This window comes from Cuculus canorus, chromosome 3 (assembly GCF_017976375.1).
Source record: "Cuculus canorus isolate bCucCan1 chromosome 3, bCucCan1.pri, whole genome shotgun sequence".
Classification (NCBI taxonomy): Eukaryota; Metazoa; Chordata; class Aves; order Cuculiformes; family Cuculidae; genus Cuculus; species Cuculus canorus.
This window is the reverse complement of record NC_071403.1, coordinates 54,587,034-54,607,906: the sequence shown is the minus strand read 5'-3', so window position 1 is coordinate 54,607,906 and position 20,873 is coordinate 54,587,034. Positions and strand designations below refer to the sequence as shown.

General features: G+C 44.1%; 2 protein-coding genes across 5 annotated transcripts in view; both read right to left on the bottom strand.

Moving 5' to 3' along the window:
- The window catches only part of PNLDC1 (PARN like ribonuclease domain containing exonuclease 1), a 29,418-nt gene extending 13,106 nt beyond the window's left edge, over positions 1-16,312 (bottom strand). For 2 of the 4 annotated variants that reach the window (XM_054064028.1, XM_054064029.1), the window contains exons 1-19: positions 16,195-16,312; positions 15,295-15,352; positions 14,746-14,819; positions 13,571-13,604; positions 13,320-13,443; positions 11,783-11,871; positions 11,381-11,481; positions 9,959-10,038; positions 8,846-8,983; positions 7,551-7,620; positions 7,223-7,308; positions 6,940-6,995; positions 6,190-6,260; positions 5,300-5,353; positions 5,041-5,083; positions 4,403-4,502; positions 3,741-3,916; positions 3,505-3,603; positions 1,937-2,606 (exon numbers count right to left, since the gene is read on the bottom strand). In XM_054064028.1, coding sequence (XP_053920003.1) covers positions 2,534-2,606; positions 3,505-3,603; positions 3,741-3,916; positions 4,403-4,502; positions 5,041-5,083; positions 5,300-5,353; positions 6,190-6,260; positions 6,940-6,995; positions 7,223-7,308; positions 7,551-7,620; positions 8,846-8,983; positions 9,959-10,038; positions 11,381-11,481; positions 11,783-11,871; positions 13,320-13,443; positions 13,571-13,604; positions 14,746-14,819; positions 15,295-15,352; positions 16,195-16,273 — 1,605 coding nt within the window. In that variant the 5' untranslated portion in view covers positions 16,274-16,312 and the 3' untranslated portion in view covers positions 1,937-2,533. Of the gene's footprint in view, positions 1-1,936; positions 2,607-3,504; positions 3,604-3,740; positions 3,917-4,357; positions 4,503-5,040; positions 5,084-5,299; positions 5,354-6,189; positions 6,261-6,939; positions 6,996-7,222; positions 7,309-7,550; positions 7,621-8,845; positions 8,984-9,958; positions 10,039-11,380; positions 11,482-11,782; positions 11,872-13,319; positions 13,444-13,570; positions 13,605-14,745; positions 14,820-15,294; positions 15,353-16,194 lie in introns of those variants that run through there. The other 2 variants (XM_054064030.1, XM_054064031.1) reach the window with 2 other exon arrangements.
- A 695-nt stretch (positions 16,313-17,007) lies between these two features.
- MRPL18 (mitochondrial ribosomal protein L18) lies at positions 17,008-19,910 on the bottom strand. The gene is made up of 4 exons (XM_054064033.1): positions 19,779-19,910; positions 18,672-18,852; positions 17,457-17,691; positions 17,008-17,202 (listed from the first exon to the last, which is right to left on the bottom strand). The coding sequence occupies exons 1-4, from the start codon at positions 19,834-19,836 to the stop codon at positions 17,131-17,133; spliced, it is 546 nt and encodes a 181-aa protein (XP_053920008.1). The 5' UTR covers positions 19,837-19,910; the 3' UTR covers positions 17,008-17,130.
- Between the last annotated feature and the right edge of the window lie 963 nt (positions 19,911-20,873).

The following is a 20,873-nucleotide window of genomic DNA, read 5'->3' as shown; positions in this document are numbered from 1 at the left end:
TCTTTTCAAAACTTACTCCTAAAGCACAAGTTTCTCATAGTGCTGAGAAGCAGGTGTGCTATAACCACTGCTAGGGACTTTGCTGTGGTTTTATCTCTGTCTTTGGAAAGCAGATTTGGTGTTGTGAGCTGCCAGTCTTCAAAACCACTCAGCAACTTTGACATGCATCACTTCAGAGCCAGAGTTACATGGCAGGTTGCACCACCTTGAACTGGCTTCACAGGAATCAAAAGTAGCCCCCACCTATTGCAGAAGACACGCAGGAACAGGCATAACCTGAGCTACTTTTGATACTTCCAACTTCAATTAATAACAACTCCCAAGTCCGGAGCAAAAGCAACAGCTGAGGTTAGAATGGCCAGATCGGCATGTTCAGGGAGATCTTGTTGATCTACAACTGCTCAGAAAAACTTGTATATCTGTTCTCACAGATAAAAGTTGCGGCTTTGATTCGTTAGATTAGCCCCCAGCTAATCCATTTCATGGGAATTAACTGCAAGTACATCTGACTGATGTCTTTTAATCATGCTCACTCTGAGCAGCGAGTGACCCTAGGTTATTACAGACAGGCAACTTGTTTCTGTAAATTCTCCCCTAGGATGGAGATCAGAATACACTCAACCTGCTCTCATTTCTTCCTCATGCATTTATTCTGCATGTAAGCTTTACTGGTTTACAATAGGAATATCTAGTAGATATACAGCAGTTATTTATAAGTTGTTCCAGCTCTAACGCAGGAAACCCAAGCCTCTTGATCACTACACTATGTTCCTACATGAGGTCCATCCCTTGGAAAGGGAAAAGGCATGGTCAGACCCATGGGCTATTTCTCACAAAAAGGGTAAAAGATCGCTGCTTCTTCCATGGGGAAGTGTGTTTCTCTAGAGGGTGAACCAAGAGAGAGAACAGTACTGCAGGGAACTAGTTTATTATATATCTGAGTGCCACTGGGAGAAGAAAATGGGAGGAGGGGAGAAAAATATTAAAGACAGAACAAAACTTCTTTGTTCCTTCACAGTGCACGCTGCCTTAAAAACTGTTGTGCTTCTCAAAGGTGACATCACTTACATCTTCATGATCCCCAGACTGTAACGATTAGAGCGAGGCCACATCTACCCCATGTTCAAGCAGCTGGCTGAATCTGGACCCCAGAGAACAAGGGTATTATGTTTCCTAGATCATAAGCCAAGAAGTGTTTTTATGGGAAAGCGCATGTAACATGCAGTGAAAATTTCCCCAAATCTAAACAACAGACAGAGCCTGTGCTCTCCTGGACACAAGGGAGGTGTCTAATGATGCCAAAAGACAAAAACTATTACACAATAAACAGGGAGATACTTACACTGGTATCTGAAAACAAAAAAAAAAGGCTGCAATAGAGAAACCTGTCACTAAAAGGGTTGCCAAAAAAAAAAGGAAAGGTCATCAAGAAGTCAGTTATTTGTCTGGCTAGGAGCTGGCTTATGAAACAAGAGCTGTAAACCACAAGCTGTGCAGAACTCAAGAACCACATTTGAAGATACACTGCCCTTTTCTCCTAACAAGCAGCAAAGCAGCAAACCATTAGTAGCAGAGAGCACATGATTCTTCAGGCACACCGCAATACCGTGCTGCTGCTTTAAGGTCCCCTGCAGCAACTCCCATTCTACGGTTAATTAAAGGCAGATTCTATGTATTAGGTCATCACAGACCCCATCCAATTAGGTCTGACTAATGAAATCCAGGGATCATTATTTGGCAATTGTGGATCAGCATGTTGCTTTTAAGAGAAAGAAATTAATAAGAAAATGTTCTGTGCAGACCACAGTTTCTGGACTGACAAAACACTCCAGCTTATATCAGAGAAACAGATGAAAACATATCTCATGGTGTTTCTGAATAAAGGACTGCTCACATGCTGTGCACCAGAAGCAATCAGAAATGTGTGCCAACTCACCTGACTTGTGTATACTGACGCTGATAAATTCCATTTATCTGTGTCTCTCCTCAGCTCTGTTGCCACTGAAATTACCACTGCATGACATTGAGAGTACTGCAAATTATTTACTATTCCCCAGTATCCTTCATGAGTCCCAACAGTGGTCTGTCCATCAACTCTGCCCATTTTCATCTGGTAAACAGTGACATTTCCCCTCTTTACAAGTGAGACTAAAAATAGCCTCTTTGATTTCATAACTTTCTGAAGTTCATCAGAAATGTGTTTTATACAGCAGCATAAGTACTGGGAGCAAACTGGGGTTATGAATAGCTGTGAAGAACGAACAGAGGATCAAAAGTAAATCAGGCACTGAGAGAACCATCTCTCCCTCTTCAAGAGGGGACTATGCTTTGAACAGATTACAAAATATCACAAACTGGAAACCAACACACCCCCTTTAAATACACATTTCCAAGAAAGTAAAGTTAAAAACACTATTCATAGCTTTTTTTTTTTTCCTCATAGTTTACTGAATGAAACGAAACAATACAAAACAAAACAGAGACAAAACCAAAACGAACTGTGTTCCTCATGTCTCAGCTGCACCGTGGTCCTTTACAAAGAACAGCAAGGAGCTCTTCCGAATACAAAGGCCAAGAGAGACCACAGTGCCACAATACCAGAGACTCTAAAAGGCAAGAATAACAAAATGCTGTTAGGCTAGTTAAATTTAGGGCTTAATTTTGTTCTTGTTAAGTACCAAGATTCTTTTCCAAATCATACCAGGCCAGAAATAAGGTCCTTTATAAGTATCACTGTTATCACCTCATGAGAGGGGTGCACTTTGAATCTGGAATTCTCTCCTACTACTGAGCTTTATAGTCACTAAGTTTTAAAAAGATTTAGATATCATCGACTCCAACCGTACCTGTCTAGTACTGAATCATACCCGCAAGCACCTCATCTACCCACCTTTTAAACACCTCCAGGGATGGTGACTCCACCACCTCCCTGGGCAGCCTGTTCCAGCACTTGGTAACCCTTTCTGTAAAGAAATTTTTCCTATTGTCCAATCTGAACATGCCCTGATGCAGCTTGAGGCCATTCTCCCCTGTCCTATCACCTGTCACTTGGGAGAAGAGGCCAGCACCCACCTCTCTACAACCTCCTTTCACGTAGTTGTAGAGAGCAACAACGCAACGTTTCAGCTCTGCTGTAGAAAAACCACACAGTCATCCCACACCTAGGAGACTCTGCCTCTCTCTCCTCAAGCTTATTAGATCCAGCACCACAGCTCATTAAGATAACCCTCTGTCTGTTATGATAGCACCTACATAGTTTTGTGCTATCCACGGGTTAACATTCCCCGGTTAATCAGAATCAAGATTAACGTCCAGTTGCCCAGGGCTGAAAGCTCACAAGCTCACAATGTCACCCAGCAGTCAGTAAGCCCACCTGCTTCTGAACCCCTTGTTCTCCTGGAGGGCTGGCAGGAGAACATTGCAAAAGAGTAGCAGACTGCAGGGCCAGGCACCCCGAACGGAATGCTCTTTCCCTTCCCTGTTCCCGTGATTTCTGTAACTCACTGCAGCAGGCAGTTCACACCCGGAGAGTGCCTCCAGCGGCGATACACAGAAACCCGCAGATGAGGGTGATGCTTATAATCTTGCAGAACAAGCCTGACTCTGGAATGAGAGCAGATGTCAAAAGCAATGGCTTGCCGTCTGCTTACAGCATCTGCTTATAGCTCAGGACAGGAACCTCTTTATCCAAGAGCTGTCACAGCACAGGGACTGTAAATTAAGACATTCCGGTCACTTACTGCTTAAATTTATTGGAGAGCAGAATGAACTGGTTGGTTGAAAGCCTTCTGACATCGAAGCGACAGAGAGCTTTAAACTCTTGGTAAATCTGCTCTTCATTCACACCTGGCCAGCCTTGGACACGGACAACCAAGAGAGGAGGATATTGGCAGGGAGCATCTTCTCCAGAAAAATTCTGGAAAATGTACAATACTGAGACACATCCAAGTTCGGAAATACAATATAAGCACTACTAATATAATCAGAAAATAAGTAAAATGTAACATCAATAAGACAGGCTGTACAGTACAGCTGTTGGTGTAAATTTATTTTTCTTTCATCGCAAGATTCTCCTAAACATGACTAATAAAAGTAAATTGTCACAATTACCATGGAGAAACCACCATAGATGCAGCAAGCTCTGTATCCGCTCTCTTACAGAGCAGAAAGAATTAGGGCAACGTAAACTGACTGATGCCGTCTTTCAGGAAAATAATATTAACACACTTCACAATGAAGAAATCCAACTCATTTGCCATTTGGGAAGGTCAATTGTATCATTTGTATGACAGCAACTTCTGACCCAGGCACTGGTGGATTTTCCTCCTCTCATGAAGCTGTCAAATAGGCTACTGACCTACACACCCCACAAAGTGGTCACAGACTTGCAATTCATACGCACAATGCTGGAAACACCACCTCGGATGAAATTCACTTTGTTCAGATACTCGGCTAACACGGTGAGATACTGAGAGAAAGAAGGATCAGCCTCCACTGCATCGCTACATCAGAAAACAAAATGGAACAAAGTTTTGTTTCTCCAGCGCTGCGCTGCTGCACAGTGTCTTCGGAGCACAGAGCTCCTGAAAGAGCTATTTAACTAGGGATAAAATATGTATTTCAGATCTTGGTATCTTCTACAGAAGTCGAACAGCAGCAAGCAAAGGGAAGGGATTTGAACAGCTGTCTCTTAGGAACTTAACTGAATCACACAGATTTCAAAAATGGAAACTAATGGAAAATGATTTGACCCTTATCCGAGTGAACTGAACTTGAGAGAGCATGTTCAAGGATAAAGGAGTCACAGTTTCCCAACCCCTGAGCCACTGCATGGCCCTCAATTTAATTTTTTAAATGTCGGCTTTGACATAAATCTACTACTTTCAGATTTATAAAATAAAAATCTAATTAGAACAGTGACATTTCCAATAACACTTTCTCTTATCCAAAAGGAAAGTCAGCCAGAGCAAAATGACGACTGTTTTCTGTAGGACCCATCCATGTAACACAGTTTTCAGTAAATATTTAAACATCACTCACTCCGTGGATCTGCACAGTAGCAAATAAGCTGACTTCAGAAGAACTAGAAGGAGGAATAATGAGTTGGCATTAGAACAAAGCTAAAGAAACATAGCTAAACAAATAGAAAGCAAAAACCTCACTAAAGTGCAGCTAAGCTACCAAGAGCAACAGACTGTATATAAACAAATACTTCTTAGCATCAAGAGAGCTACAGAGCACGAAAGGAATTGCCAAGTTCCAACACAAACTCTGAAGAAGTGTTTAAGAAGCATTTTACCTGAACCGCAGAGAAATGCATCATAGCCTGCCTCATGAGGCAATTCCTTCTCAGCTGTAATGTCCGACAAAAATCAAAAGGGAATAAAAACTTTTTAACACACCATGGAAAGCGCTCCACTGCAGAATCCTAACATTCATAAGATCCACTGTTTTGGTTTGCAGTCCACCCCCGACCCCAGCTCCACTTCGTTCCTCACCTTGAAATATTTACACCCCCTAGAAAATCTATTTTTCTACCATGTGTTTTAAAATGATACCAACAAAAAGACAGCAGTAACACGAATGGCTGAAAAGCTTAGCAAGATGTGCATTAATAACTTTCATGAAGATCTAAATCGGATTGTGTGCATATATTGTTGATAGTATAGGAACCATTTCAAAACACAGGAAGCCCTGTGCTGCAGGACACTGTGCTGCCAGGAGAACCCAGGAAACACCTGCCTCACAGCCTGTATCACACCATGTACTGAATACAACCGCCTGCACATGCAGCACCACTAACCCTGCAGGAGCCATCAAGCTCCTGTTACTTTCTGAGACCTCTCTGCCATTAGCTCCCCCTATTTTCTGTTCTAGGACCACTGTTCCCCACCTCCCTTTGCCCTTTCCAAGGGCTACTGACTCTTCACAGCCCTAAGTCAGGTTCAGTTCAGCGCAATGCAGTGTGAATACCATTTGTGTGAGCAGCATGATGCAAATCTGCTACCAGGGACATGCAGAACACATGTCATTTTGGGAGCCCAGGCTTCGGGTCTGGGCAAAAATGTGTATTGGCAGCTCGGTGCAAATTCAGCAGACCCACTGGCACTCACTCATGTATGTGGACGTCCAAAGTAAAACAAACCCCTTTTGAGCCACCTGACTTTGAAGATTTGCTTAAGAACATACCATATCTTGAGCAGTCACTTGCAAGAGCTATCACTGGGCACGTTGGATCTTTGGAATTTAGGCTGCTGCTGCTGAAGACAAGTGGACGTGTAAGATTTTTGTCTTAAGAGACAAGTTACTGTCTTCTAGTCACCTATGGCTTTGAAAGGAACCTTGGTATTATTCTATGAAAAGGCTAAGATACTTAGCTGAATAATATCTACCAGTTCTCTTCCTGAAAACTGACTCCTAAATACTTCCTCAGCCGTTTCCCCCCATCAAATCTGCTAAGCAGCAAGTCTGCTCTAACTGCATACAAAAATGTGAGCAGAACTAAAAATCAATGGAAAACTCCAAGGAAGAGGGTTAACTAGATGGTTCTATTTGAATGGGAAACTCTGGAGGACAGATTAATAAAGAGACACCCATGGAACGACTGAAATAAAAGAAAGAACAAACAAGAACTGAAACTCACTCATTTCAAAACATGATATAAGTAACACAAAACTCTAAAGTTATACATAAGGCTGTTTGCAAGTCAAACTTGAGACCAAAAAATTAGTGATGGTACAACATGAGAAGTGACTTAGAAAAAATAATTTACTGCACAATTACTTTATAAGAAAGATAAGCAAATATTTTGCTCTTAAATTTACAAAGAAAGCCCCTGAAAAAACATTTGAGAGGAGGGCAAGTAAGTATATATGAAATTACTGCCTTTTGATATCTTTCCCAAAAGGATTGCTGAAAGCTTTACAGCTTACCACCTACCTGCACAAAGCTGCATACACCTCCGTAAGATTAGATACTGGAGGAAACGGACATGTCTATAAAAGAAAAACATTTTAGAAAACCAATCAAGACCGACCTCATGGTAAGTGAGCTCATTTACTGATACTGCTGATTCATTAAATAAGATCTAAAATCAGAATGTCTCAGGGCAACACTGAGAACTGCTCACAGTTCTGTAACCACTGGGCATTGCGAAAATACATCCTCTCTTTTGGGTGAAAGACAAGCTTTAATTGCAAACAAAAAGACATTTTCATCTCACCTCCCAGAGGGATTTTGTTACAGTCTTGGTGTCTATGAGGACAGGAAACAGGTTGTGAACGTTCCTTTTAAACTCCTCATAGCTTTCTGAAAGCAAAACACACGACAAGAAAGACAACGTAAAACTGAGGAAAAGCCAATGGTATTTCAAATGAATAAGAGAAAAAGGTGGAGTCGGAAGAAAAATGCACAGCTCTAGCAGTTAAAGCTCAGGAGAGGCAACTACTAAGCACCACAGGTGCCTGAGGTGGCAAATGACCTCTGTGCTTACTGTCCCATCCCCACTGTCCAGGCAGCAACCTGGGGACAGCAGCTATGTATGCCATTACCTGGGAGGGGCTTGTAGAACTTGTCATGAAGATGCATAAGGTCCATAAACATGTTGTGTCCCACCACGGGCTACAGAAAGAACAGAAACGTAACAGCCCATTGGAGCATACTTTCGAAGAGAGCTCAGAGATGACTACTTTTAGGCCTGCACAACAGCTGTCCTCTGCTAGACAGCATCCACAAATGCTCACCCCAAAGTCATACAGACTGCAAAACTCACAGGAAGACTACTGCTTTCAGGGAATCAGACCTGTGGATTCTCCGAGGAGGGTGTTACTTCCAGCAACATTCTGGTTTGAGTGGACTTAGGGAGCTAGGTGGATTCTCAGTTCAGCTGAACACTGCTAAAATCTTTCAGTGATTCAATTTATAGGCTCGCTCACAACGGGATGGAGGGCCTTTACCTGCACATCACCCATAGCCTTCTGAAGCTGAAATTCATTCAATAATATACATACAGAACATAAGAATCTCAACACATTGTCAGACCAATGGCCCACGTGGTCCAATAAACTGGTCTGTCACATGCTTTAAAAGCATAACTTGCCCAAAATACAAGAATTTGCTTGGCTTTATTAGACAGTGATTTGTACTGTGTAACAAAAGATTTTCAGCATTGCAGACTCCTGCGTTTTCTCAAGTGACATAAAAAACACATTGCAGAATGGGTTCTCGGTCCCTCTACCCTTGCTGCGCTTGATTTGCAGGTGTAATAGAAAAGCAACACAGGGAAATCTAGTGTTTGGCTCTGAGCATGCTTTTGGAAAGGGTTTAACACTCATTTTTTCTAATGATGATTACAATATAATAATTCAATTTCACTGACAACTAAACAAGATGATCACACCGAATGAGTCCAGTCATTTAATACGAATTACTATTTAATCTTTTATCACCCCTCAGTGTAGCAAATCAAAGACATGAAAAAATGAGTAGAGATCATAGAACAGTTTGTGTTGGAAGGGACTCTAAAGATCATCCAGTTTCAACCCCCTTGCCATGGGCAGGGACACCTCCCACTAGATCAGGCTGCCCAAGGACCATCCAACCTGGCCTTGAACACCTCCAGGGACGGGGCAGCCATAACTTCCCTGTGCAACCCATGTAGTGTCTCACCACTCTCATGGTTAAGAAATTCTTCCTAATGTCCAGTCTAAATCTGCCCCTCTCCAGTTTATACCCGTTCTCCCTGGTCCTATCCCCACAAGCCTTTATGCATAGCCCCTCCCCAGCTTTCCTGTAGGTCCCCTTCAGGTACTGGAAGGTCGCTATAAGATGAGATGAGGCGTTTTACCTTCTTGGCTTCAACAATTGTCTGGAAGAGGTTGGTGAAGCCCCGGGCAGACAGAAGAATGTGCTTCTTCTGGCAGCAGTCATAAGGAGAGTTCTCCAGAAGCTGTCGATTACAAGGACTCACTTTTTTCACCAGTACCTAAAAAGAATAGTCAGTGGGTATCTTAGTCTCCCATGACAGCAGTATGTACACTGCTTACTCAGGTTCAGTAATGCTAAGGACAAGTTTAGCTTCTAGGCTCTGAAGGAAAAAGAGAGTGCATCCTCTGAGACTTCATAACTGCCTCGCTTCTCTTCCACATGGAGGTCAGTGCTCTAGTAACACAGGAAACCTGCTCTAAGGATGCCTTATTAATGTGTCTCTTGTTAAGAGAAAAGTTCCTACCACAGTTTTTTTTCAGCATAAGAAAACATAATTCAGTTTAACACGACACCAATATGGCGAGTTCAGGGCACTGAAAACCAGAAACAAACAGCAGTCACACAGAATCTCCAAAAGCTGTGCTTCAGGTGAGAAGGCTGGGTAAATCTGTCACTCTGTTGATGCTGGTTATCAGACCGAAACAGCACTAATGCAAAGAAAGGATTTCTGTAACCTCCTTCTAACATACTCAGATCATGTTTTGAGAAGCCCACAGCAACAGGTTTAATTCAGAAAATATTGCTCCAAATGTAAAATAGCAAATAGCAAACCAGCAAGTCATATAATTGACAGAGTAAAAGTCTTCAAAGCAACTACACTGCAAAGGTCTCCAAAGGAAAGCCACAAAAAAAAGAGCTAAACCTTGTATATTCTTGTGGGGGTATTGAAGGAGAGATCAATGAAAACCTGGAGACACAGACAGGGTCCCTCCAGAAGTGCCCCAAGGACAAGCACTTCCACCTCAAGGTATTTTGTGGCTATAGGACAAACAAAGTTACTCAGTTTTCTAGATCTCTTTTCTTAGGATCCCAGAGTTAACACTTCCCAAAACGTTCCTTTGTCAGTGTCTTCTCCTCCTCCTGGACCCTATTATCAGAAGTACAAGCAACATTCCAGAGCCTCTGCAAGAACACCAGTCCTATCTGTCTAGATAGAAACCCTCTTTTCAAAAGGTCCACATTTCCCGCTCACCTTCTTGTCCCCAAGAGGCTCTGTCCAAACATTTTGGAGAGCCCGTCTCAGAACCAGCTGAACTTCAAACACCTGGTAGCCTGAGATACAAAAAAAAAAAGAAAAAAGAAAAGTAGCAACAAAACCTTCAGAGGTGCTGACAAGTCTGTTTAGGAAAACACATTTTTCTAATCAGAAGGACTGACCAGATGTTTCTCCCCAAGGGTACAATCAGGATTATTTTCCGTATGACCTTGGTACATTACCATAAAGAATGACAGATGAAAAAAAATAGCAAAACAAACAAACAAAAAACAGCACAGTGAGAATTTCCAGCAAATAAGCTTTTGTGAAGACACAGAGGAAAGGAGAAGACTAAGTGAAAAGAAGAGAGAGGAAAGCTTCTGCTCTAAAAAAAGACCGTGGTTCCGGAAGGTTTCAGAGCAACACACCAAAAAGCCAAGCACAGATGAGAGGCACCAATGCATTTTCCACCATTACTAGTAAGGAACTAACCCAGCCTTCTTCTGAACAGCGTCCAGAAAGACTTAAATAGTCTTATTGCTTACTTAAACAAATGCCTTTCTTGTTACAAGTGCTCACTGTTGCCAGGCCCTATTAAAGTATCAGTATCATTTCAACTACAGCTGACACAGATGCAAAACACAGTATGCTCTCCATCTCCTGTATTTTACACTGTGCAAAAAAATCATCAACAAACAAAGCCTGAAATGCTTTCAGCCTTTCCTAACCTTTTTCTGTATTTTATTCCCTGACCTAGAGGAGTAAGATTTGGTTTCTGTGAGCAAATCTACAAAATAATCTCTGCTACAATTCTCTGTCACTCAACTCCTCCACAAGAGCACTGAAAATCCTCAGTGTTCCATCATGCTCTCAAAAGCTAATGCAGGTGCTAAGTGGCCTATTTTTCCCCACTGGCATATACACGGGTCTCCGTGGGGTTCTTTGTTGCTAACCTGAGAAGGAACAAACTCTGCAAGGAGACCCACCTTTCCCTTCTCCAAGGGGAAGAAAACAAACAAAAAACAGATTACCCAGGATTTAAAACAAGTCAGAAGTTGTTCTGATCCAGAGCAACGTCGAATTCTCCAGTTGCTCTGAAGAAGCACAAAATGGAAGTCAGTTACAACAAAGCGTGCTCCAAGCCCCTAGCCATCCACTTCCACTACAGAAAGACCCACCACCACAAGACATACCACCTCAATAGAGCAGCAAAGCAGATTAGAGAAACTAATGCCTGAAAGAATTGAGGCACAGCCAGGGGTAAAGAGTTGTAAAGGCAGGATGGGCACAGGCACTTTCACTCTCAACAGAGCAATTTAACAGAAGAGGCAGCAAAGGACAGCAGCAGCCTCAGCGGTTCAGAAGTAATGAAGCCACTCAGAGCCCACAGGTGCCTAAGGAAGGCACTCTGCTTCATACCGCTCAGATCCTGCAGGATCATAGTCTCCTCTTCCTTTGCTGCAACTATCCAACGAGTCACTTCATCAATAGCCTTCTTCAGTACATCCCTGTCCACAGCACTAAAGCAGGATCAGAGGAAAAGAGGCAGTGTGAGAAAAAATCTCTTTACAGATAGAGCCCTGTGCCTTGCTATGGGAACGCAAAACCGTCTTTTCCCCGCCATTCATCCAGCTCTCCAGACTGTATCTCGTGATCTCGGTCTTCCTTCAAACAGAGGATGGCATGCTGGGACAGCTGGCAGCAAGGCGTTCAGACCGATAGGCTTAACAGTCCTACAAAACGGGATCTGAGTGAAGGGGAGCTGTCAATACAGACAAATATTCTCAGTACTGAGGAGCCACTTCTCTGAATAGCACTCACCTGCTGGCTTTCCAGCTACCCACGAAGAGATGCTTGCTAAAGTTCTCCTCCTGTACCTCATTCATGTATGGGATTCCATCTTTGAGGAACTGAGGGGGAAGAAAAAATGCCAGCTTAGTTACTCTCTTCCCTGGACTTTCTTGCAGCAACTTCAGAATAGCAGGTTAGCCAGGTCCAAAACCAGCATATACCTGAGAGATGCTGGTGTCCCTCATTCTCAGAGTATCTTCTTAGAAAATATAAACCGTAGGTAATCCAAGATAAATTCTTACATAAAGGAAAACATGTTCACGTATGGAGGAAAGAAAAGTACTTTGTCAACTGTAATCAATTTTTTGCTCTGCTTTTACCTTTCCTTTAATGAGACCATAGAAAAATCACAGAATCATTTAGGTTGGAAAGGAACTTTAGACCATCGAGCCCAACCATTAAGCCAACACTGCCAAGTCCACCACTAAACCATGACCCTGTGCGACACATCTAAAGGTCTTTTAAATACCTTCAGGGATAGCGACTCAACTACTTCCCTAGGCAGCCTTTTCCAGGGCTTGACAACCCTTTCAATGAGGATTTTTTTTCCTAATATCTAGTGTAAACCTCTCTTGGCACAACTTGAGGCCATCTCCTCTCATCCTATCACTTGTTACTTGGGAAAAGAAACCAACACCCTCCTCACTACAACCTCCTTGGTAGAGGTAGCTGTAGAAAGCGATAAGGTCTTCCCCCTCAGCCTCCTTTTCTCCAGACTAAACAGCCCCAGTCCTTGCAAGACTTGTGCTCCAGATTCTTCACCAGCTTTGTAGGCCTTCTTTCCACATGCTCTAGCACCAGTCTTTCTTGCAGTGAGGGGCTCAAAACTGAACACAGTATTTGAGGCACGGCCTCGACAGTGCCAAGTACAGGCGGAGATCGCTTCCCTAGTCCTGCTGGCCACACTATTTCTGATATGAGCAAGGATGCTGTTGGCCTTCTTGGCCACCTGGGCACGCTGCTGGTTTATTTTCAGCTGGCTGTTGACCAATACCCCAATTGCTTTTCCACCAGGCAGCTTTCGAGCTACGCATCCCCAAGTCTGTAGCGTTGTGTGGGGTTGTTGCGGCCCAAGTGCAGGAATCGACATTCTGCCTTCCTGTCCAAAACTGCTGAACAGTGCGCTTATGTGATGACATAGTCTGAATTTTATGGGAAATGTGGCAAAATGTTACGATACAGGTTAACTGAGACTTAGTCACCTTCATGGCTAGTAAACACTCCCCTTGGGGTCTGCTCGGTAACGGCTCTTCTCACCTTACCGGTTTTCTTTTTTTGAGCTGGGAAAATCTGTCCTAGTCTGACAAAGACATGGCTATTGCCTCTATGACAGTTCAGAGAAAACAGCACTCGCTCTCCTTGCTGGTAATGAACCACATGAAGTATTCCCACTTTAGCAAGATGTTATTTACCCCAGAAATGTAGAATTTAGGGATATTAATCCTAATTTCTCCTGCAACCACACAGACGTCCTCTGTTCTAGATTTCTGGAAGACAGACTACATACCTTATTATAGTCAAAGCCATAATCAGACAGGAACTGAATGCTAGATGCAGAGAGGGTGAATTCGACATCTGCACCTCCCAGTGTTGAGGGAAAGAGAAAAAAGTTGTATGAATGCACCACATACCTACAAAGAAAAGAGAAATCTCCCTAGAAGGTAATTACAATAAATTACTTAACCCCTACCAAGAGAATTCTGCATACAATCTCAACTGCAACGTCTTCATTATGACAGAAAACTGCTTTTTACTTACTTGTTTGAATTTTCATTTGTGAATGTTGCCAGCCCTGCAAGAGAGAAACCTGTGTTGAAATGGCAACGTTTAGCTGGATGTTTAGAGATGTGAAAATTAGATAAGGGATGTGGGGATTCCCTGATGGAGTCCATGTTTTCCAATCACTAATGCCATAGCACAACCCTCAACAGCAACTGCCAGGCCACTTCACAGCTCCCTGAGAGCTGAACGGAGAACAGCTTTTTGGGCTAAGTGGGAAAAGGGGTCAAGTCTAATTACATAGCAAACAGATTGAGCAATGAGCAAGAAGTGAGTTGATAAGGAAAATTTCCAACTATGCGTACACAGGTCTATGGGTCCAACTACACTACAAAAGCATTTGGACGGCATCACAGGACTGAAATGTGCCTTTTGCTAAATGAGTTCTGATTTTTTCTATTAGTCCCTAAAAAACACAGTATGATCTTACATAGTCTAAGGCTTTGAACATTATTTTAAACATTTTATCAGAAACATTTTAAACATTTTATCAGAAATATGAGCCTTCATCTTCGATAGTTCCCTTACTGCACCAAAGGCAGAGCCTTTAATAGGAGCTGTCGTCACCAACTTCTTGCTTGCATCCTGTTTTAAGAGCCCTGTATTTGTATACGCAATCTTTAAAAATCATAGAATCACAGAATGTCCTGAGTTGGAAGGGACCCACAAGGATCATCCAGTCCAACTCCAGTCTCTGCATATGACAACCCCAACATTCAAACCATGTGTCTGGGGGTGTTGTCCAAATGCTTCTTGATTACTGCCAGGTTTGGCGCTGTGACTGCTTCCCTGGGGAGCTGTTTCAGGGCTCCACCACTCTCTGAGCGAAGAACTTTTTCCTAATATCCAACCTAAACCTCCCCTGGCACATATTCCTGCCATTCCCTTGGGTCTTATCATCGGTCACTAGTGAGATCAGTGACTGCTGCTCTTCTCGTAAAAAGTATACGGCCCACCTGACTATAAGTTATTTAACATATTAAAAAGCTGAGACTATTATATATCGGGGGGGGGGGAGCAAACCCTCCCACAGCAAACAAATGGCTCTCTAAAGAGTGAATTCAGACAAGAAATACCTGAAGGGCTCGCCAGCTGGCAAAAGGCCTGTTATCACTGGGACCTGGGGAGATCGTTTTCTCTGCCAGAACACTTACCAAGCTGAGCAACGGTGAAGCGCTGAACGCTTTGTCTCTCTTTCAGGTATCGCTTCGCAGCAGAATCAAACAGGCTACGAACAAAACCAGAATTGAGGGGTGGGGAGTGGAAACAAGGTTTGCAAAGCACAGGTTGTTCTCTCAGAGCTAGAGCAGCAAGTGCCCCTCGTATTTCACTGAATTATAGAAAAGTTTGGGTTGGAAGAGACTTTAAAGATCATTCAATTCCAACTTCCCTGTCATGGCCAGGGACACCTTCCACAGATAAGGCTGCTCAAAGCCCCATCCAACCTGGCCTTGAACACCTCCAGGGATGGGGCATCCACAACTTCTCTGGGCAACCTGTACCAGTGCCTCACCACCCTGAGAGGAAAAAATTCCTTCCTAAGAGCTAATCTAAAACCCCCCTCTTTCAGCTTAAAACCATTACCCCTTGTCCTGTCACTGCACTCCCTGATAAGGAGCCCTTCCCCAGCATCCCTGTGACCCTCCTTTAAGTACCGGAAGGCTGATATAAGGTATATAAGGTTTCTAGTCCAACAGCTTTACCTGGGCTTGTTATTTGGTGGGAAATCTGAATGCAAGCCAGTAAATTCCAGATCAAGGGCTGTTGAGGCAGAAAGAACAGAAAAATATCAGAAACATGAAGCATGCAATCAATCCATCAGCATCATGACAAGGATCTCTCAGACATCTCTCTTCCCCATAACCTGTGTGTCAAACTCATCGGTAGTGAGCAAAAGGGCAATAGGCTGCAGCAGCTGTGGAATCTCCTGCTCCCTCACCCCTTTGGCAGGATGAGGAATGGAGTACGCCACCAAGCCTGTCTCACCCTTTGGGGTACCCATACAAGAAGTAGCAAGTGTTACAAAAAGTGGAATACTTTGACTAAAGCTAAAGCAGAGTTAAGTCTCATCTCAATTATTTTGGACAGAACGTCCCTCTGAGAGCATTTTTCCTTTCAAGCAGTGTTTTTTCAGACACTGTTCATTTTTCAGAGACGATAATGTCTTGTATGCAGTTCTGTACTGAACAGATGTGTCCTCTGGGATCCCCTCTGTCTGGAGGCTTTCCCTCTCTCTAATGCAAGGGCAGGCAGAGCTGGAGCCAGCTCCAAATTAGCAGGAGATTTGACTGTTGTGAAGTTCATAATTAAAATTAGACCTTGGAAAGTAACAGCACATGCATGGGATTTCTGGGGAAGCTTATACACGTGTATAAGTGGGAAATCCATCCTGTCCCAGCTCTGGTCTCGCCGCACATGATCGATGGAGACCGCTCCCTCGTGGGGCCCAGCCCGGATAAAGGATGCTCGCTTTCTAAACCTCCACAATGAGACGGAGAGAGTTTCTTTGCCGGCGTTTTGGGTGTCAGCACATCCCCCGAACGCCCAGCCCTGCAGAGAGGGCTCCTTTCCAACCCCCTCGAGCCCCCCCGGGTCCCGCTCACCCAGGAAGGCGGCGCTGCGGACACGGTCCCGCAGCTCCGGCAGGCGCCGCTCGAACGCCTCCGCCCCCACTACGTCCATCGCGGGACCCCACCGAGGCGCCTGCGCGGCTCCCGGGGGCGGCACCGCCTTATTTAAACAGGTGGGACGGGGGACGGTTCGCATGCGGGAAGTAAAAGCGCGAGCCGGGTAGCAGCACCCGGGAGCGCTGCGGCTCCATCAGGCGGAGCAGCCGGCAGCAGCGAGGGGGATAAACCGGCTGCTGGCTCCCCACAGCGGGCATCTGCGCAGTGCCCTGCTGCCCCTGCGGGGCGTAAGGCAGCGGGAGCCAAGTTGTTGAGAAAAAGCTGCAAAGACGAGTTAGGGGAGTGTAATCTTCTTACCAACTTCAGCACACAAGCTCTTCCTCGTCTGAGTCACCATCCCTATAGGTGTTTAACAGGTAGAGAAGGTGCTCGGGGATACGGTTTAGTAGTGGATGGGTAGAGTTGGACTCGATAACCTCAAAGGCCTTTTCCAACCTCACCATTCTATGATTCATTAGACTTGATGATCCAAGAGGTCTTTTCCAACCTCGTGATTCTGATTCCAGTAAGTGACTGCGTTTTGCTAAACTAGACCAGCTGTACACATAGGGCAAACATTTCTCAAGAGTTCAGCCTTTTCAAATAAATTTTAAAAGTATATTTTAAAATTGTTGAATTCTTAAGTAAATTCTGTTAGTCTGTCAGGTTGAACCATAACAGCTTATTCTCATCTTAAAAGAAAGGTGTTGGAAGATTTTAGAATCAAGAAATGAGACATACTTCTACACATTTAAAAATATTTTATTTAAGACACCATCTTCATACTTTTCCAGGTCTGGACCTTCACTGTGCCGGTACACACACATAAAGAAGTGAGTTTTTCCTTGGGAAGTTTTCCTGACCTTCTCCATTTTACCGAAAGATTCTTCGTGGCTCCCGTAGAACAACACCGCCCTCCTCCACAGCTTTTACGAATTCCTGAATCTTGTTTAAAAGACAGAGAGACCCAAATAAGAACAAAGAAAGTGTATCAGCAGGACCACCTTCTGTGGAGGGGCAGAGGTTAACAGCCTGACTGAAGCATAATGCCAAGAACTGCAGCTTGACAAATTTACCCTTCCGAGCACTATAAGAAGGGATTGTCAAGCCACATACGAAAGCTACTGGTGAAGAGCAGTAAAATTAGCTCTTAAAAAGGGGAAAAAAGGCCAAATGGGTGTCAGGAGATGGGTACTTGCCGAGTCACAACGGTATTCCCAGGGTATAACAGCTTTAAAGTTCACAAAATTGATTCCTGCTTCCAAACAGCGCTGCGCCATTACACGGCCAAGGTTTTTGCATGCTGTCACTCCCTTGGGACTGTACAGGTGTCTCTTTATGGCCCACTCTCGGGTAGAGGCAGATACCACAACATCCCCATTACAGCGCTCAACAAAGGCTTCTACATAGTGCTGTGTCCGCTCAAGCCGTAATCTGGGTGAAGGAAAGAAATAACATGCGGTGTGATGTCTTTTCCAGATCTAAAGAGAGAACACATTCAAATGCTTAAATGTATAAGTGACTTAAAATAAACCTGAATTCACTGGAGCTATTAATACAATAATGATTTTTAACACTGCTTTTATGATCCTATCTAGGTTTTTGCTTACTTTATTAGAACATAAAATAGGACTCACTTTACTAGTTCAACAGAGTGAAATTCCAAGAGGAGCTTCACAGCAGTTATGGAGCTGACAGTCTGATGCTACCTCATGCCAGAACTTGCTCCAAACTGAGCACTGTGTGGTGTGGGCGCTTATGAGCTAGATCAGAGGAACTGTTCCAGCAGAAATGGAGCCTTAGGTTTGCTGCACAGTCTCTTCAAGGCTTCTGCTTACACAGCGGGTAACAACTCATCAGGATCAGCAAGCAGTCAAGCAATATTTCATAACCCGTACCAGGTGTCAACAGGGTGTTAGCAGTGACTATTTACTATTACACTGAAACAACATGAGGTTTCCAGGTAGGAACAAACTAAATGTGGTTCTCCCCAAAATAACAGAATAACGATTCAGAATCCTCAGCTTAAAAAGAACTTATTTCCCAGAAGACAAGAAATCAGCATTTTCTTAAAAACAAAAAAACCAAAACCCAACAGACTGTTTGGTGCCTTAAGTGAAACAACGACATGTCAGCACAGGACTAGGAAATCCTAAGTTAAAAAGCAGTTGCTTAAGCAATATTATGCTGCCTTAACAACAAATCTCCAACACACGTGCTAACTTTCACATGATGATAGCCTACTGCTCTCTGACCACAGAAGATACCAGTTTATTAAGAACAAATACGAGAGCAAGTGATTCAACAACCCAAAAAGTGCATCTTGTAGAAATTTTGACTGATGGGTTTGTAGGTTTTGTGTTTTCTAAATTTACTTTGGAGTCTTCATTTCTGCTGGTAACTTTCTGCCTCACCTATGCCAGAATTCACGCTTTGGCCACGTTGTCTTCCAGCCACGCTCCTTCCTAGCCAGGCCCAACTGCTCCAAGTTCCGAGGATTCCTGTTAGTGAAGTCTGGGGCAACAATTTCATTTTCACTTGTGTCCAGTTCTGTCTCAGTTTTCAGACTGGTTGTAGTTGAAGCAAAACGAAAACCTTGAGGAAAAGCAACAAATAACGCCCCCCTGAGTTAAAAAAATATAACACAGACAGTAGAACAAATAAAATACAGGATGATGCAGCTTGCAAAAGTTAGCAGGGCAAAATTAGCTATTTATTGTTTTTTAAACATTAAACAGATAAATTACCAGGATTACCTGTGTCTCCATTTGTGAGGTGAACTATAGGCAAAAAATCAAAAGTATATCTAGTTTTATCAATGGTTCAAAAATACACTAATCCATGCAGGCCTAGAAAACCATTAAGACTTAAAAAATACTGAGTGACCTACACAACGAACCAATGACAGCACTGTCAAGTAACCAAGTAAAAATCATCGATCATAGTATCGTAGAAAAGTTTAAGGGACCTTAAATATCATCCAGTTCCAACCCCCCTGACATGGGCAGGGACACCTACCACTATATCAGGTTGCTCAGAGCCTCATCCAAACTGACCTTGAACACCTCCAGGGATGGGGCACCCACAGCTTCCCTGGGCAACCTGTGCCAGTGCCTCACCATCCTCACTGCAAAAAATTCCTTCTGAATAGCTAATCTGAATCTTCCCTCTTCCGGCTTAAAACCATCCCCCTCCATCCTACCCCTGCACCTCCTGATAAAAAAACCACCTTTCCCGTAGGCCCCCTTTTATTACTGGAAGGTTGCTCCCCTGAGCCTTCTCTTCTCTAAGCTCATCAAGATCCTGTCAGGCTAACTTTGGTCACTAAGTTAGGTTACAAACCCGAATGTGGAGCGAGGTTTGCAAACTCACTCGGCTACATAACTTTTCGGTCCAGAGAGGCCGCGAGAACCTCTCCCGGACCCCTCGCCAGTACCGCCGGGCCCGCTCCCCCGGGAGCAGCGCGAGGGTGTGGTAACGCGGAGCCCCCACCACGGGAAGAGGCGACGGGCCGAGCTTACCCGCTCCGGGCGTCGCCAGCCCGCGGGCCGCCAGCAGCAGCCGCCCCCGCAGCGCCATGGGCTGCCGCCCGCTCCCACTCAGCGCCGCTCGCGCGCTGCCATCTTGGTCAAGCCGGCAGCGCCCCCTCCGGAAGTCGGTGCAGAGAGTACTTCCGGTCGCGCGGGCGCTAGGGAAACATGTGGCAGTACGTGTGGCGGCCTTGGGCCCATCGCCCAGTCTAAAGCAGAGTCGCTTCTCCCACCCTCACTCGGAGAAACGATTAATGGCCCTCCCTTTCCCTGCCGGCGAGATGCTGGCACAGGTTGCCCAGGGAAGCTGTGGCTGCCCCATCCCTGGAGGTGTTCAAGGCCAGGTTGAATGGGGCCTTGGGCAGCCTGGTCTGGTGGGAGGTGTCCCTGCCCATGGCATGGGGGCTGGAAGTGGATGGGCTTTAAGGTCCTTTTGATACTGAAAGTGCAGGCAAATAAAACTCTTACGACTTGTTTTAGAAAGTAAGCATCCTTTATCAGGCCTGGGCAACATGAGGGACTTGAAGGAAGGAATAAGGAAGAACATAAGGAAGAATTAAGACACAAGGAGTGTGAGAAACACTCATTCACTGGTAAAATATTGAAAAGGACAAAGTCTTTGAAGCAAAGGCAATAATATATTTATTTTACAATTCAGCACTGAATTGGATGCCCTTCTAAAAAAGGCACATCTTACAAAAGCAGGGGGTATATATACTAGTTCTAGACAAAAAAAAAAAATAAATCCTCAAAGAATGTTCATTATTTTTTTAATTATACAACCATATCCGGAGATTCCCTTCAGCTTCTCCTGACCTACAACAGCCACATCTTAAAAGACAACTAAGCATATTTATAAATTCTCACAGCCCTAAGACATGTTATTTCTTGGCCTAAACCAGCTACATCTTACAAGACAGATTTATATGATGAGATAATTAAACATACAAACCAGGTGCGGCAAAACTTACCAATTAATTCTCACAGGGCAACTTCTTCACCATGAGGATGCCATGGTGAGGCACTGCAACAGGTTGCCCAGGGAAGCTGTGGATGCCCCTTTCGCTGGATGTGTTCAAGGCCAGG

What these genes read in the sequence shown, in the direction of transcription:
- MRPL18 (XM_054064033.1), bottom strand. Translation starts at nt 19,836, where the DNA reads ATGGCGCTGCGGGGGCGGCTGCTGCTGGCGGCCCGCGGGCTGGCGACG. An exon ending in AAGCGTGAATTCTGGCATAG is followed by an intron (nt 17,692 to 18,671) that starts GTGAGGCAGAAA and finishes TCCTTCACCCAG; the next exon opens with ATTACGGCTTGAGCGGACAC. An exon ending in GGGAATACCGTTGTGACTCG is followed by an intron (nt 17,203 to 17,456) that starts GCAAGTACCCAT and finishes CTTTTAAACAAG; the next exon opens with ATTCAGGAATTCGTAAAAGC.